We start from the raw sequence: 17,363 nt of genomic DNA, 5'->3' as shown, positions 1-17,363 counted from the left end.
CTGCACACTTAAGTTAAATAATTCGGTTCGGTTCGAAGTTCGCAGTCATGGCATAGTTTTTCTTCCTTCTTGGTGAGTACGATGCTTTGCCGTCATGTTTACCATGTTTACAGGCATTACGCGGTTGTCTTGTGACAGAACATCGGTAAATGCGCACGCTGACAACCGCTAAGAGCAGCCGAGCAGCTATCATCAGCAAGATAGTTCGCACGTGACAACGCTGAGGCTAATGCAAAATGGCGGCTTTCTAGTCGCGAAGCTTAAAATGTGGTCTTGAGGTAATGATGTTCGCGTTCACGTTAGCGTCGTTACAAAACTACGCGGCAGCTTTTGGATAGACGGCAAAAGCAAAGGTAAGACACTGGAATCGAATTCGCCGTGTTGGAAAAGAGGGAGGAAAACGCCGGTTACCCCGCGGTTCTTGTTGGCGGACTCCTTCCTTGCAGAGCGTTCTGTCGCTTCTGTTCAAATATGCGAATAACACGCGGGAGCTCGTAATATAGAGCGACTCGTACGTGCGTGGTTTGTGGAGTGCAAGATTTCTATCCAGATATTCTCCGCTCGTATGGGTGGGCGTTACATATGCGGACAACCCGTCTCCGGGGATGGCCATGCCGGCGTTCGCCGGTAGCGTGTTTTGTTTCTACCACATACCGCCTTGAAAGCCTTTTGGGCATATTCTGCGCATGTTAATCGCTGAAAGCAGTGTAGTGCGCGTTGCTAGATGCGACAGTAAAAGCTTCGATAAAGTTCACCGTTAAACCCCTACCCGGTAGCGCAGCTTGAATTCTGGCGCGCCTGGACGCCGGCGCAGTGCGTCTTCCACGCTGCCTCGTTCGCGCCTCGGCGATTTCCCACCTACAGTCGCGGCTTCAACTTTCGTTCAGTGTTCTCCCGGCTTTGCATGCGAGGGTGATGCGATTGTCATTCTTGGGGAGGCGGGATGTGTGGTCTAGCTCTTGTAAACACTCCGATAGCGCTTCCAAACTACCCGTCGTTTTGCCGGACGCTCGGGTATGTGCAGTGCTGAAGTGTTCACGAACGAATTTCCACTCCAGTGAGTTGGGCTAGTTTGAAGCGTTTGTTTCTGTATACAGGGCTAGGCCGACTTTCGCTTTTGTTTTATCCGAAACATGTCGTTTAGTTGTAGTGCTGGAAGGATTCGGTTTGCACAGCGAGTTAGGAGCCTGCGAGCGATTTACATTGGGGCATCTTCACACTTTACTGGCCCCACTGAGGGTTATCGAATGCGCAAGTAGACCTGCAACAGTCTGAAACAACAGTGGTTTCGCTTCCGAGAGGCCTTTTTGAGGGGATAACGAGGGGGATGGTTTTTCCCCTACGCTGCCGTTCCCCAGTGCTAAGTGCTCGATAAAATACCCGAGACCTTCATGTGGCTGAGCTTCTGCTCCGCGCGCGTCGTTGTGACGGGAAAGAGAAAGGGGGGAGGGGTGTTGTGTGCACCAAGTATAACTACCTACTGTTGTATATTGCAATTCTACTGCACTGTGTCACGCATTTCATACGTTACCTTTCGTGCCCGCCTGAGGTTTATTTATTACTAATTCTTACTTCGATCTCATAAAAGGCTGGGCAAAGCAGTTGAGCACGTTGGAAGGGGAGTCCAGGGTACAACAGTACAACAATGCATGTCGTCTGTGTAGTTCCGCTGCTACATTCTTTCCCACTGCCGGTTTGCATGCTGGGTGGCTTTCGTCAGTGCATGGGCTACCCCAAGTGGAAGCGATGTGACCTACTCTTGAAACCAGGCCTTTTGAGCATATTCCTTTCTGAGCTTGGTGATTTCGCACCCTTACACAACCTTATCCATGTCCTCTTTTCAGCAACATGCCGCTGTCGTTGGTGCCCCCCGAGAAAGTCTCGGAGCTTGTGCCCCTCTGGCCGGCCATTGTTGACGACTCATTGCCGGGGCAGCTGGAGCATACTGTCACAGGATGCATTGGACCATGTGAGAGCAGCTTTTCTTTTCTTTTTTGGCTACCTTGCGAATGAGGGCTGCAGAACTTGCCTTTAGAGTGTAGGCCTTATGCCATCGACACAAACATCTGAATGAGCTTGCTAACCTCGCTTACTTTGTTGTATGACCAAGAGTAACCTGATGGAGATAAAAAACAGAAGGAAAGAATTCTTGTTTTCAAAATGCCTCCAATGTCACTCTTCTGTGGACTTGTTGTTGTCGCTATGAGAGAAAACATTTGGGAGGCTTCATTCGAGCTTCCTAGAGGAGTTTTTAAGTAGTGACTTTTTTCTTCATGGAGAAAATAGCCCTGAGAATGATTTGCTGTGATTGTGCAGAAAAAGAGAAACAGGAGCTGTTCTTTAAGGATTAAAGTGTTTGTATATTGGGTTTGCACTTATATGCAAGCAACCCCTTGATACATGTGGGGAATGTGACAAATTAGCCAAGTTTCAAGTTTTCACGATTTGAAGGAAGTATCGAGTATCCTTTTGCACAACTGTAATAGAGAAGTGGTTTTATTTGTTCGGTATGTGAAGGGTTGGGACAGTCCTTGGTGAGCAATGCTCCGTAAAAGGGCCACCGCTGCAATACATCATGTTGCAGACATGTTTAGCTTACGCTAGTCCCCGCACCTAGTATGGCAAAAATGATGTAATTGTACACTCTCCACAAAAAATTTGTCTCGTGGCACGCAAGAAGTGCTGTGAACATACGGCGCGCTAGTGGCTTCCTTTGCATGAAAAAGGTCGCATCAGGATTGAACTTTTTAATACCAGGGTTCCAAAGGATAGTTGGTTTGAACTAGTCTGCTGGTCTTCCATTAAATAGACCCTTTAGAAAATTCAGCGCCATCTGGTGTGTGGTGCGCCAACCGCGGTGTCTCCACCATTACTTGGGCATACGCCTGTTGGACTGCGCTCGGGCCGGATTGAGAAGTATGGCGCCCGCCGAAGCCACAATAAGTGCAATTTTCTTGTTTCTGTGTCCTGGCCATGTTCCTTGACATTGGCTATAGTCGTGTTGCCGGCTAGTTGCGATGCTGGCATGCTGCTGTGTATCCAGAGCACGGAGCGCATGCAGTAGCTGCATGCTTCTTTTCTTCTCGTCCATGACATGTTCGTTTTCACATTAAGATAAATGATATAAGTATTGCAAAAGCAGCGAAAAGTTCCTTCTATTGTGTAGCCCTTCCGCTGTATAGTGAGCACAAATATAAAGGTGCCGCCTTCGGTGCACTCGAGGACATGCATTCCGATGTTGCCGATTGTTTCGGCGCATCATAAAATCAAAACTTTGCTAAGCACGCTTGTTTTGGATTTGATAGCATCCACGTCTCAACCATTCATAGTGAGTTCCGTGTGAGTGATTAAGAGCACGACGATGCGGCGCGGCGAGGAGTGCTGTCATTCTCTTTGTTGCGAACCTGCAGCAAACGACGGCGACATAGGCGGAGTGCAGCAGCAGCAGTGGTGTTTCCTGCGCACTCCGGCCTAGCAAGCACTCCGGTAATCTGTCACCTTGACCTGAAGTGGGCAAACTATGCATGCGAACAGCTACAACGCGAGTGATTTTGCACAGCACACGGGCACTGCTGATCGAGCGCCCATATCTGGATCCACATGCATTTCGCCCTGCAGTGCGCCTGCTCGCAGTAGAGTCCGGTCCAAGTGTTGTTAACCCTCCTTTATTGACAATAGGTTCGACCTGCAGGATATCGCAACGCGCACTGTCGACGGATCGCAGTAATACCAGCTTGTAGCTTCGCTAAGAGGTGCGGCCGGACAGTACTCCAAAAGCCTTTCCGAAAATCCGCCCGGGATGACAGTCAGGTTCCTCGACCACTGCAAATTTTCCGTCGTCGCTCTCACAAGCGCAACCAGGCGTGCCACAAGGTGGAAACTAGCGCAAAGGCTGTGCAGAGCACTACAGCTGCGCGTCTTCTGTGCCCAAAATATGGCGCACGGCGCTGACGGAAGTTGCTGCTGCTGATGATGATGTCTGCCGAGTTGCCAGACTATTATACTGAAAAAACAAGAAAAACTAACAAAAACAGTGCCATAAGGTTTACTGCCGCAAGCTAACAGTGTTCAAGCTCATCGTCAAAGTCTCCTTAATGATGGCTACAATTCTGAAAAGAATACCTGTTCAGGGCAACGTGCATTCGTGCTCAAATGTGGAGAGGCCGTGCGAATTGGCAGAACTGCGTCCAAATGCTTTCAGGCGGTGCAGCGGCGCTTTTCAAAATATGTGTAGGGTGCTCCCCAACTAATATGCTAGTTTTCGCACGAGCACTTCCGTCAGGCACGCCTTTTTATAAATCAAAACAGTAACTGCAATCATTCACGTGGTCTCTTCACGTTTGCTCATGACTGTACAATGCATATCATTCCATGGGCAGTGTAAATATATACGCATGCGAAACAACTTTAATCCATCAAACGCATAGTAAAAAATGTGCTGTGGAAGGAATCAACTAGAGCTCAACTAGAGTGAAAAGAAAGACATAGAAGTTTCATGGAAACGCAGTAGGAGAACATGATTTCGCTCTCGTCAGGAGCCATGAGGCCGATTGTTTTTGTGGGCTTTCACTGCTATGCCCTCGCATAAGACTTGTGCGTGTTCACTAAAGCTGGACAAGAAGAGTCGACAGTTTCATGTAACTGCAGCCACAATATGCCAAGTTGTGGCATAGCTTGCAGCGCAGCCCAAAGGAAGTTGCTTTAAAGGGTCAGTCTACTCACCGAGATGAGTGTATAAATAATGGCATATTCTGGTAGTTAGCACACTATAACATCAATAACGAGGGAACTGCTCCCGGTTTAGTCACGAATTTATATTTTATTTCGGCGTTAAAAGTCGCGTAAAAATGCATGGTGGCGACCCCAAACGTTCATTTTGTTCAAGAAGGTGGTAGTCTTTCTTTGTAGAATCATAAGTGAATATATACTACGTACCATTTGTATGCCCCAATGTCAGAGAAACTCGTGTTTTGTTCTAGTAAACTGCAGAAGGCGTACCGCTCGCTTTTTCTGTAAATCACATGAATATTTATAGTTACACGTATGCAAAACGCAGGCACATTCCCACTTTTAGTTCAGCGTATGCTAGCAGAAACGCAAAAATAAACTCAGCCTATAGTGGCGCCATCTGGTTGTCAGGACGGGAACCGTTGCTGTAAACAAACAGACTCTCCACTTAAGCCTAGGAGCGGCAGAATTGTCACTCTAATTATTAAAATAAAGCAAATTTATCGCTTATATGTTTTCTTATAGGCGAGATGAGACGAAGTGAAAGACCGGCGCCCCATTTATGGCCAGTGAACGCACTGAAAAAGGCAGCAACAGCGAGAATTCAGTCCGAAGCGAGGGGTCCGGCTTCGACGGGCGCCGCCATGTTTGTCGCCGCGCGGCGGAAATCCACATGGTTGCCAGATGAGACTGCCATCTCATACAGATGTGTTCCCACATCAATAAATTCTATTTTAAAATGTTCTGCCGCACTTCTTGGCACCACAGCTGGCTAAACAGTAATTTGAGTAAAGAGCTATCGGTTGCCGCAAAGAAAATGTGGTTGATAAAATTCAGTACACTGACCCTTTAACTTCACCTGCTGGCCACTGGTGCGAGCACTTCGACAATGAGGAAGCACAGGGGGAGGGTGGGATGCAGGATCTGGGAATGGCACTGCTTTTGGAACATATAGGGAGCTTTTTACACTGTGCATGCATGCAGCACCACTTGGCACATGCAGACTCGTAGATCATGACCAGGCAGGAAAAGTGTAGTAATACTCTGTATCAAGCAAGCTTGAAATCTTGACCAGCATTTAAAATGTCGATACGTCCATGGAGTTACTGAATTAAGTGCAACCTCATCGTTACACTTATATTGACGAAACTAAAGCACCAGTTTGAATAAACTGGAAATACAGATTAAGTGAGTTCGTGTTAACAAGATTTCAGTGCATTTTAAATGAAGGCTACAGTGTTCATCATGGCAGTGTCAAAAAAAAAGAAATTGCTAAGGGTTTAACGTCATTAAAATCGAGTATACATGCGAAGGCGGTTGTTCATTCTTCAATTAGAGGGGTCACTCAAGCTCCACCTGAAGGGTATGATGCGACCCATCTTGAGTGGGTTGAGGCCCATATATCTAGAATTGGTTATTCTCTGCTTAACATTCATAGATGGCGGAGAGTCCTCATATACCAAAGTGGCGCAGTGGTTAAGAGATACGCCACTGTGCTGGCAGGTGGCCGTTTCTATCGCAGCCACCGGTGGGGCTTGTGAGACCCATGTTGCTCTTCTCGAGCAGCCTCTCGCACAGCCGCCGGAACACTCCGCCGAACTTACCCGAGCTTACCTAAGTAACCTTGACTATTTACTGCCTAAATAAGTTTGAGTAGTAACAAAGTTTGCTAGACAACGGCACGAGGTGCTACGTATGGTGAACGTACTGTGAACATATGGTGACAAGACTCTTGGTCGGTGTTGGCGAGCATACAAGTGCTTTTGCACTGAAAATCAGAGTTCAGTGCTTGCGTCGGCACTGTGTGGGCCTCTCCTCACCTTTGTTCGCGGCAAGCGCAGGTGGCACGAGGGTGACGCTGTGTGGGGGCTCATGGATTCGTGGCTACCAGACAGCCACCGGCCAGCTGTACTCCGAGCTGTATTTCGGGCGGCAGCAGGAGCAGCCACTGGCGGGGCCCTTTGTGGAGATTGTGCGCGGAAACACTGCCTACTTCGTGGTGGCGCTCCAAGGGGGTTCGAGGGGGTCCCTGTTGTGCGTCTGCCAGCCGTTCGATGGCAACATTGTGCGGGCCATCCAGCTGCCAGCACCGGTAAGTGGATCTGTGGCGCCTTCGTGGAGGGGCTCTTGCCTGTCACGGTTCCGAGCTGTCGGCAAAACTGTCGCAAGCAGTCGTGCGCAGCATCGCATCTTTGTGTGCACATGTCTGCGCATTAATTCCGATTCCGCAGCACTATTGAAAAGTGCAAACTGTCTTCGGCAGCTGTTTTTGGCTGAAAGCTAATGAGGTATGCGGACGTATGTGAAAAAATGACCACTTACTCGGAAAAATTTTGTTCAAGCAGAACCTCACTCCGAAAATTGTTTGTGTGGGGGGGTCAAGTAATTGCGTTGCCTTGTGTTTTGCTGATGGGGAATCGGAAATACTTTGTTCTTTTGGAAATTTTGCTGTTGCGGCATTCATTGTAGCAGGGTTTTGCTGTAATAGTAATAAGCTTTGTTTTTTTCGTTGATACCTTGTTTACAGTTGTTTGGGCAACAGTTATATTCAGTGAAAGAAAGTCTAATGTCCTAGTATGACTTAATGCTCACATGACTCAGGAGCTTAGTGAACGATGTTGTGAGGAGGCCATATATCTGCTTTACTAGAGGCACGACGTCAGCGGTCTATTATCGGAGGGCAAGGTGCGAGGCACTGCTTGCAAAATGCAACAAGACTGCATGTGGAACATATACCAAAGCAGCTGTTCTAGCTGCATCCCTTCCTCGCTTCCCCGCGATGCCTGGAGACTAAGTGCCGGTTGTGGAAAGCCACTCCAAACGCAGTTGCAGATAACTTGTAGCCGGCTTAGCTCTCGCGTATTAGCATCAGCATACTGCAAGCTCAGTGATGGGTTGCGAGGTTGTCGCACACCGAAGGTGCGAAAACGAAACTCTACTGATGCCCCAATGTGTGGGCCACCCTGTATGGCGGTGCGATTTTGCGTGTCGACTGTGATTCAGACGTTTCTATGGCACGCTTTTTTTTTCTTGTCCTCTGTGTCCTAAGGTGCACAGTTTGTAGGTTCAAACGAAAACTCAACGATCACGCTGTTGCCATGCAGCAGCCAACATGAACTGCAACTTCGCCCTTTCTGCTATCCTCCACAAGCCGGGCTGCCTGATTGTACGCAGCGTCTTTTATTGCAGCGAGTTTAAAACGAGAGGATCGCTGCTAGTCAAGTTCCCAGCCAGCTTTTGATGGCGTAGTGACTCACCACGTAGCACTAACTTCATTTTGTGACCTGCTAACGCGCTGCGGTGGCTTTTGATGGTCGTCAGCGCATTGATTTTATGTAAGGGGGCTTTCGTCTCATGCTGGTAGCCGATTCAATTACATGCTTGTGACAAATGCAAGATACTACCTTCTGGAAATATGATGTTTTGCAGTGAGTTCAGATGAACAGGAAATTGATAACTTTGGTATGGTTTAGGAGGTTTGAATAGTGAAAATGCAATGCGGATCGAATAGCAAATACTATTCATATACTATTCAAAGCTTCAGATATTCGCACACCCCTAGTTTATAATGTTCTGGTAAAAGTATTAGACTTCTTGGGGCAGGCAGTGACTAGCTGCAAAGCACCAGCCACTGTGCTGACCTAACCAGCTTCGCACCGAAGCCAATCGGTGTGTTTGCTAGTGCATCAGGAGATGGTAGTTCGCTTAAGGGAGCACACTGCTAGCATGGCTGCACTGTAATCTTGTGTCTAGGGCCTAAATAAGCTTACACATTACCATGTTTTATAAATTACCGATCTATGGAACTGTTTTGCAACCGACTTTGAGTTCGATATATCCAGGATAGAGAGTGTACTTCTGCTTCCTTGGGGTGCCCCGATAAGTGTGTGCCAGCGATGAAATTAGGCGATGTTTGTTTTGCATAGCTACCAGCTGGCAAGTGCTTGAGTGATGAGAAATAACTGCCCTTTTCTGTGAACGCAGGCCACCCACCTCGCCCTGGTGAGCAATGAGGGACTGGGGAGCCTGAGCGGCGGCTGCGTGGCTGTGGCCACTGCAGACCGCATCGTGATGCTGCTTGAGGTGTGCCTGGACAGCGACCGGCACTACTCAACCGAGGGTAGGCCCGCCAGCCTGCTGCACCTGGACGATGCATTTTGTGACAGGCAGCCAAGCCTATCTTCAGTCCACGGCGCTGGCGATCACGGCTGTGTGCACGTCTGCAGTGCGTATATGCTTGCTTACTATTTCCTGGAGGGCGAACTTATGCTGGTAATGGTGAACGACTCTTGGGTTGGAATTTTCGGTTTGAAGCAGGGTTCTCTAGCTTGCTGCCAGAAAACATGTCTGCATTGGGGCTTCTGATAACATTCAAGTGCACAGCTGCTCCCGTCGTCAATGCCACTGGCATTGTTGCTGACGCTTGCTGTGCAGTCAAGCCTGGATGTAGTACATTGAAACCCTTGTTTACTTTAAATACGCTTGTCTTGACATATCGGTTATATTGAGCCATATTCTCCATTGATACCGTACGTTTGTCTCCTTCAGCAGGCTTTTTATGATGACATTTTTGATTAAGATCTCTCTGAACGGAATATTGCAGACTTACAGAAGACATTCGTGGGTTAAAATGCATTTTATATGAAGGCAAAGCTTGTGTATGGAAGCACCAAAAATGTACTCTCTCTAATTTGTTTATATCCGGAAAAGTCTCGTCTGCCGTTCTGATATTTATGCAAGGTGGGCCGTAAGGAATATTGGAAGTTGTTGGGTAATGCTTTTTCTCAAGCATTCTTGACGCTCGCCAAGGCAGAACTTGCATGCATGTACGGAACTGGCCATAATGTTACGGAGGGCGCTTCAGTCACCGAACTCTTGTCACACCTTGCTTAGCAAAGTTAAGAAGTACTTCGTATGCATGTTAGCACATGCCGCTGGTGCGCTCCCATACAAACTCCGTGAAACCGTCATTTCTTCTGTAGGGAACGTGTCAGAAATTTAAAGCGCCGATGCATGCTCCATAACACTAGCGCACGTGTACCTATCTACCCATTCTGACACAACAGTGAGAATGCTTCCACTGCTCAGGACACAGTTGATCCAGCCACCCGAAACTGGGGTTGTGCGGGTAGCAGGTGGCATAGGAAAGGCAGTGTCTTTATGATGCCTATCACCGTCCTCGTTTTTAGCTGCGCTGTTACTGTTATGATAGGGCCGTACGAGTGCCAGATGTTGGTTGAACTGCACACAGCCATTTCTGGCTGATCTGTTGTTATGGCATTGAAGATGCCGTAGGGTCTGTTGCCTCCCGTGAGAAAATGGTGCTGGCTTCCTTAATGCATCAGTCAGTTGCGGCTGGGAATATAAATTTGCACGGTTACATTGCGGGCATGGGAAGGTTAGAGAAGGCAAACAGTGCTCAAAACCGCCAAAGTAGATGAAGGTGCTGCATCCATATAACCCACAGTGTCATGCGAGAATGCTTGGAACACCTGAAATTTTGCACACTTACTGCATTGCACCATTTTCATACATTCGTATTAGCTGTGGTTTTATGATTGAGATTCTGCTGCATATCTTAGTATCTGTCTCTGTGAAAACTCTGAAAAAAAGGGCCATCAGCCGTGGATGTTTATCTTGACCTTTGGTTATGAATTGGTAGGGGAGGCCGAAATACCCTGTGTAGATTGAGCTAGATTGGCGATTGGCCGGCGAACGCCTTAAGTTGGATTTGCAGTGATGTGAAGGTACCGTGATCTGCATTGCCTGCATCAGCGACCTTGATGTCTTGCAGGCCTGCATGAGTGAAACGCATTTGTGTCAGCTGGGCACTATGCTCAGGAAAAAGCATGCACCAGGGACATGATGCAGCGAGTTGTGGCACATATCAGTGTGAATTTTGGTTTGGTAACCTTATTTGCATTATCATCAGCCAACCTCTAGCCGACCACACTGTAACCAAAGGTCGGTTGACAATGTCCTTTTCTTGTTTTCCAGGTCTGGATGACCTTGCAGACACAGATGGGACTTCCATGATGGATGGTGAGTGTTCCCCTCCCCTCGCTGTGCCTGTGTGTCCAAGCACCCGTTTTAGAGGGGCAAATGCAACTCTGCTTTTACTGAGTGAGCTTCATGTTGATTGTCAGTGTGGTTGGCTGCATGGTTCTATGAGACAAAAAAAAAAAACTATTTCTCGTCTTCTTTCAGGGTGTGAAGATGAGAGGGACAACTGTGTAATATTGAACCAATGAGCAACATTATACGGGATATGGGTGACTTGTAGTTCAGCCATCGCTGCCACATCTTACCCTGAGGGAGGGTGCAAGGTCGAGGAATAGGAGAGGACAGCAGGCTTGAATGCAGTTTAAACTCTCGAACGCAATCAAACTTGAATTAATCAGTGGAGGCCAATGTCGTCTAATGTGGGGGGGGGGGTTGAGCAGATCGAAGGCGCTTTGCGGAATCTCGGAGATGCGTCGGTTGGCAGTTGGAGGCACATTCTGTAAGTTACCAAAAATGTTGGGTAGCAGACCCGCAACAGTGTACCAAATTTCCAAAGCATAGCTTCCTCTCATACACGGTAAAGGCTGGTTCACGTGTAAGCAGCAGAGCGATGGAGTGGCACGTTGCAGCGAAAATTTCCAACTTGGAACCTCGCTGCTCATCGTCGCGACAACTTGGATCAGGTTTTTGCGCTGCGGCGGCAGGATTCACTAGCATTTTCGCTTGCATGTGAAACAAGCATAAGGCATGGCAGTTCAGAACGCATTCTCTGGGTTTAAAATTGGGGGAGGGGGAATGCTCCACTATCTGTGCTCTTATCTTCTGTACTCTTAAAGTTCTATGACTGTAACCCAGTTCACCAAACATATTTGCAATGATATGAATAGTATTTGGCTCTCTTTTGTGGGCCGGTTGATAATTAGACCTTTGGATAATGTGGGCATTTTATCAGTTTCTTCACGTCCCAGTGACCGCGTACTGTATGCCCACAGGGCCTGTTGTGTGCATTATGTAAGGGGGAGGAAGAGTTGGAAGAGAACTCAGATCTTCGAATTGTAGTACTACTGTGAAAGCTCGCTAATCAGGCTTCATCAGTTCAAATTGTTGCACACTTCAAACCGTGCTACTTGGTCTGGTCATGCTCCGTTGAAGTCTATGTGTAAAGCAGCTCTTTCATCAAATGTGCGAAATGGTTCCACCACGTGTTATTTGAACTACATGCTGCCACGCCTGGACACAGTCAACAGAGCAGTGCACTTGCGAGGCTATGCCACCTCTTCAAAGGAGGGGGCACAACATCGGTCTTTCACCTGGTTCCTCCTTAAGTTTCAAATGTCTATTGACAAGGCTGTGCAATAGGGGATATTCAAAATTTTGCGACTGAGCTTTCCCACATAACTATGTTGCCAAAGACAAAATGGCCAACTTCTCTATGAGAAAACTGCGAGGGCTACAGGACAGGCGCGAAGGGTATGGATAGAATGTAAGAAACGCATTTTGGAAGAATCTTGCAGAAAACTAGTCATTCTTGCTTTGTTTCAGCACGAAACGCATGGTCAGCCATCTTGTGCTGGGCAGCATTGTTATGCGGGAAAGCGCGCTTGAGGGATTTTGAATGTCCCCTATTGCTACACTGATTCGTGTGTAGCATGGAGCCTTGTCATATTCCTTGGTCACCCTGGACCTCATCCTTCCACACTTCACCATACCAATGTGCCCTAGACCTCGGGTTGGGGTCAGCAGGCGGTGGGCAGTGCTGCCTTTTTCCCACCCATGCAGGCCTGGGCCACCAGAAAAAAATGCTAAATTATAATTATTGATAAGCTAAAGCTTGCCATTTGTCTTCCATCAATGGCCATGTGTCTATCTCTAATTGTTGCTCAACCGCCATGGCTGGTCTTCTCCTGTGTGCAGAGGACTTGGAGGTGACGTGCCTGCAGTGGTTTCCCCAGCTGGCCTGCCTTGGCATTGGTCTGAGCTCGGGCCATGTGCACCTCTGGGATGCGCGGACTGCCTCCTCCAGGTGAGACCATTTTTGCAATCTTTCCTCTGCTGCTGCTGCTGTTGGCATCGGTTCCAGGGGCGTTTGTAGTTGACATGAGAGCTATTGCACGGCTTACCGTGGACAGAATGGGGAAATGCACATAACCACCTCTGGTTGCGCATAACCACCTCTGGTTGCGCCAAAGCCCGTGCACCAAAGTTGACTGTGCAAATGTGCACTGGCTATTCTAGAACTCTGCTAGCTGCTGAAGTGTCCTGCATCATGATCGCGTGCAATGTCTGGCAGTGTGACCCCGCTCATCATGTGCACGAATGGTCAGTTGCCAGTGATGTGCAACTATACAGGCGCGCTTGACATGCCGGAGGGGGTTTTTCGGTGTCCCTTACAGTTTTGGATAGTGGCGGTATGGTTGATCTGTATGGTTCCACTGAGTTTGTATGAAGCTTGACCTTGAGGGTGACTTTGGCCAAGCCATAAATAAATAAATAAATATAAATATTGACGCAACTGTAATTTGAACCCACAGCAGCGCGAACAGATCAGCTTTGCTGGCCATGGCACAAAAGCACTGTGCTATTGCCGCAGCCAATCACGCCTCGTGTCAAAGTGCTACACACCTTTGCGCTGTGCATTGTACATTGTCGTCTTTATCAACTAATACTACTACGAAATAATATTGGTGCCAGATGTGCCGACGACCTAGCAAAGCAAAATCATGAGCCAGTCAGGCTAAAATGTGCTTTCTCAGGTCTACGTTTCAAGTATGTTAGAACCGTGCCACTTTTTTTATTTTTCTGGCCCTTCGAGGTAGCTGAAGTGACCTTCATCACATGGCTGGTGAGTTACTAGGAGAATCTAGCTTTTCAGTCACCTTGGGGGCCAACCACATGGTGTGCAAAGGCACAGAACAGGATGGTGTGTACTGAAAGTGTTCAGTGGAGTAGGTAAAAAAAAAAGTGTGCCATTTTCGGTCCATTTTTTTTTTGTTTCTGAGAAAAGGGGTTTAGGTGGCTTCGGTGTGGCTGGGTTGAACAGTTGAAGATCAGTTTATAATCATAATAATATTACTTGAAAAGTTTTCCAGGATGCCAACCTCCCCCTCGTGTTATACTGTGCAGATACGGTAACTTCTTGAAGGCCAACAGCGCAACGACGCAGACAGAGTAGAAGAAAACGCAGGACAAGCGCCGACTCACAACTGAACTGCGTCGTTGCGCTGTTTGCCTTCAATATGTACCACCAACTCGCCCGTTTGGCTATAGATACGGTAAATTTGTCATTTTCCCAGTGGTTTGTTATTATTACTAATGTTCATATCAGCAATAACATAAAAAAAGTGTGTGGCTGCTAACACAGTGTTCCAAAAAAAAGATCTAAAATCTTCAGTCTTTCGTGCAATCATGGAAAGCTAGGACCTTCAATAAAGGCAGTAATTCAATATGATCTGTGTTTTGTATGCTCGGGAGTAGGTGCATGTGATCCCCTGAAGGGATGTGGACTGGCTGTTGCAGGGTGGTGGTCACCGCAACCACAGACCTCCCCGTGGTGGCCCTGGCACTGCAGGAGCCCGAAAATGACCCCCGCTGCTGCTGTTACCTGTGGGTGGCCCAGGGGTGCACAGTCTCCACAAGTGCCGGCTCATTCGTGACCACCCCGTGAGTCAAGCTCCGTGCCACCCGTTCTGTTTGGTCACCACTTGCTTGCGCTAACCGTGGAGGAGGCAGCGTAAAGGGTCCCTGAAAAGGGTTTCTGAGGTTGGCTATGAAATGCTTGCATTATGCATAGAGTACAGGCCAGCGAGCATTCATGCTGCGTGCAAGACCTCATAGGCGAGCCGATAATTCACACTACATTTTTGAATATTAAAAACTCCCACTTCCGTGCCTTGCGGTGACCAGCGGTGCCGGGCTTTCGCCCGATTTTGCATGCAAAGCAACATGCAGCGCTTGTTACGTCAGCATCGGAATGCTGTCATTGGTTCACCACGCCAACTCCGCCCCGTGGGGAATTTCCACACGCATCTACAGCCGGCGGAGGGGCGAGCGAGTGGGGCCGGCGGAGGAGTGCCAACACTTCAACATGCAAAAAGTGACGAGAGGAGAGGGAAAGGCACAAATACACAGAAACTCATATTTTGACTACAGATAACTCATCTTACACAAAACACATAAAAAAATTCCAGCTGGGGGGGTATTTCTGAAGGGGCTTCCTTTAACATCCTAGGCAGATCACAACCTTGAGAGCCCCTTTCAGAGCCCCTGAGGGGGTTAAAGCTGAGAAAATGGTGACAAACTAAAATTTTAAGCAAAAATGCATTCAGTATATCCGATGCTTGTCTTAAAAGTAGGCGCATAAATTTGCACAAACAAACCTGAGGCCAAACCCAAGCAAGTGACGCTCAAAAGGAAAAAGCTTCAAAAAAGCAGTATCGTTGAATGTGAAGCTGCGGAACATCCTAGTGGTGGTGCTTCTGCATCCCTGTCCATGTCTTGCAGATGCTGGTCTTGTTGTGTTCGTTTGTGGGAAATAAGTTACCTCTCTCTGCTTCTCTGAACAGGCCCAGCTCTTTCTCCTTTGCAACCCTGCATTCGCTGAGCTTCCAGAAGAAAGTGCCTTGTAAAGATGGTCGCCACAGATACAAGGTGAGTCACCTCTCCCTGTCTAAGTTTCTTCTTTGTGAATTTCACTTGGACTGAGCAGGATTGGAAATGTTTTTGTACTAGGTATGCGCCACGAGCTCAGAGCATTGGGGTCTGGCTTGTACATTGCCAAAACTGCGATCGTCAGTCGTGCAGTATGTGCCATATGTCCGTAAACATATCTGTCAGCTGTGAAAAGATTTGCGTACTCGCTTATCTCGTGTCTCAGCATTCGGAGTTTGCTCTTATTTGATGAAGCAAATCTCCTGTGATGCAGATATTTTTCATGGTCCCCCGATATTTGTATCATTCAGGTCTTGATAAAATGTAGTTCATAGTTAGAAAAGTTTCTTCTACCTGAATGTTTTCTTGAAGTCGAGAGTTTGTTGGGAGCCCTTCTTGTCGAGATGGTACGTGATGAAAACTGTTCATTCGTTTCTTGGAAATGCTTTTTTTGGAGATCCCAGTACACCAGGAAATATTTTACTTATTTGGGTCGTGTCTGTCCACATCGTGGAGCTGGTGTTAACATGTACACCCCCCGTCAAAAGTATACAGCCCAAGGGGTTTGCTTGTGAGGCCTGCTGCATGCCTCATTATGCATCTTTAGCAATCGTAACCTCCCGAAAGAGGCATGGCATCGCGCCCTCAACCCTCCCAAGCTTTGGACTGTTAGACCTGCTAGGGAGCCCCGCTAAAGAGCTTAGAAGCAAACCCCTTGGGCTGTATACTTTTGACGGGGGCTGTACATATACACGACTGATATTTCAGACCTTGTGGAGTTGAAAATTTCGATTTTTCGGACTAAAATAGATGCCAGCATTGCTGTAAGGATTGTATTTTGACCCAACATAAGACGCGAGCGTGCATCAGACAGGCCAGCTTGGATAAGTGTGACTATTTGTTCCTCATTGTTGCCGCTGTAGTTATTGCCACACTTTTTGTTGACATCAGGGCTAGGGGTGGCCTATGAAGAAGAGCGCTTGATTACGTTGAAAATAAGACGGCGGTCACACTGCACATGGTGTCGTCACAGCACACAGCAGCTAGGCCCAAAGGCTGGTGGACCCAGGGTAGAGATTCTTGGTAACTGGAGTGGAAGTTTCTGTCCGGAATGCAAGCCCTCTTTTCCCACTCGCTTGGAGTCATAGGGAACGCATGTGTGTGCAGGGCTTGATCTCTTCCCGGCTGGTGTTTGAGTACCTGTTGGTGCCTGACATTGTGCCTGGCATGGAGGCTCCGGCAAGGCCGCAGTCATCATCACTGGACAGCGGGGAGATGCTGGGATCGCGTGTGCTCTCGTTCCACACGGCACCATCACCGAGTGCAGCAGCATGCCCCGTCAGCGATACACCCTTGTCGCCGTCCGGCACCACCAGGATAGGCTCTGGTGAGTCGCAGGAGCGAAACCTGCGTGACGGAATCCAGTTTTTTTTTTGCTTGCCTGGCATAGCGCAAAGGCCGTTCTGAGTTTTCGGAAAAGCAGCATGCTCACTGACCTCGATCCAGGGCATTGCAGCCGGTCTGCATGTATCGCTAGTGCCTTGTGGATCTGTTTGGTCTGCAAGTTGGCCTGATTTGGTGCAAGCAATTGCAACAGTTAATCATGGCAGCGCTGTCCATGCACTGTTGCTCCTAACTGCCCTTACATTCAACACAGCCCCCACCCCTGTCGCACCCACTCGCTCCGCCTTTTTGAATGGATCGATGAGTGACCATGCGTGGCTGCTTTGACACATACATGACGCATGATTGCTTGTGCACCGACTCTTGTACACCCCACCCCCATGCCCCATACTCAATCGCTTCAATTGAACACTCTAGTTTGATGGAGCTTACTCGAGCAAGTGAAGCGACATAAATGCAACAGGCATCTCACACCCCCACCCCCTATTGTTACTGCAATGGGTGGGGGTTGCTGCATTTTTACTGAAGATGTTAGTGCTCTTTCACCACCCAAGCTGCTTTCGTAGTACGTCGTTTGTACA

General features: G+C 48.1%; 1 protein-coding gene across 7 annotated transcripts in view; it reads left to right on the top strand.

Annotated features, from left to right (window-relative positions):
• The first annotated feature begins 8 nt into the window (after positions 1 to 8).
• LOC149370645 (uncharacterized) overlaps positions 9 to 17,363 on the top strand; it is a 79,967-nt gene continuing 62,612 nt past the window's right edge. For 6 of the 7 annotated variants that reach the window (XM_089562494.1, XM_089562484.1, XM_089562476.1 and 3 more), the window contains exons 1-9: positions 184 to 353; positions 1,845 to 1,969; positions 6,570 to 6,820; positions 8,713 to 8,953; positions 10,726 to 10,770; positions 12,646 to 12,754; positions 14,248 to 14,391; positions 15,294 to 15,378; positions 16,546 to 16,765. In XM_089562494.1, coding sequence (XP_089418620.1) covers positions 1,849 to 1,969; positions 6,570 to 6,820; positions 8,713 to 8,953; positions 10,726 to 10,770; positions 12,646 to 12,754; positions 14,248 to 14,391; positions 15,294 to 15,378; positions 16,546 to 16,765 — 1,216 coding nt within the window. In that variant the 5' untranslated portion in view covers positions 184 to 353; positions 1,845 to 1,848. Of the gene's footprint in view, positions 73 to 183; positions 354 to 1,844; positions 1,970 to 6,569; positions 6,821 to 8,712; positions 8,954 to 10,725; positions 10,771 to 12,645; positions 12,755 to 14,247; positions 14,392 to 15,293; positions 15,379 to 16,545; positions 16,766 to 17,363 lie in introns of those variants that run through there. The other variant, XM_089562480.1, reaches the window with a different exon arrangement.

The sequence above is a fragment of the Amblyomma mixtum genome, chromosome 1 (genome assembly GCF_055824585.1).
Source record: "Amblyomma mixtum isolate Tamu chromosome 1, ASM5582458v1, whole genome shotgun sequence".
Taxonomy (NCBI): Eukaryota; Metazoa; Arthropoda; class Arachnida; order Ixodida; family Ixodidae; genus Amblyomma; species Amblyomma mixtum.
This window is presented reverse-complemented; position numbering and strand designations above follow the sequence as displayed.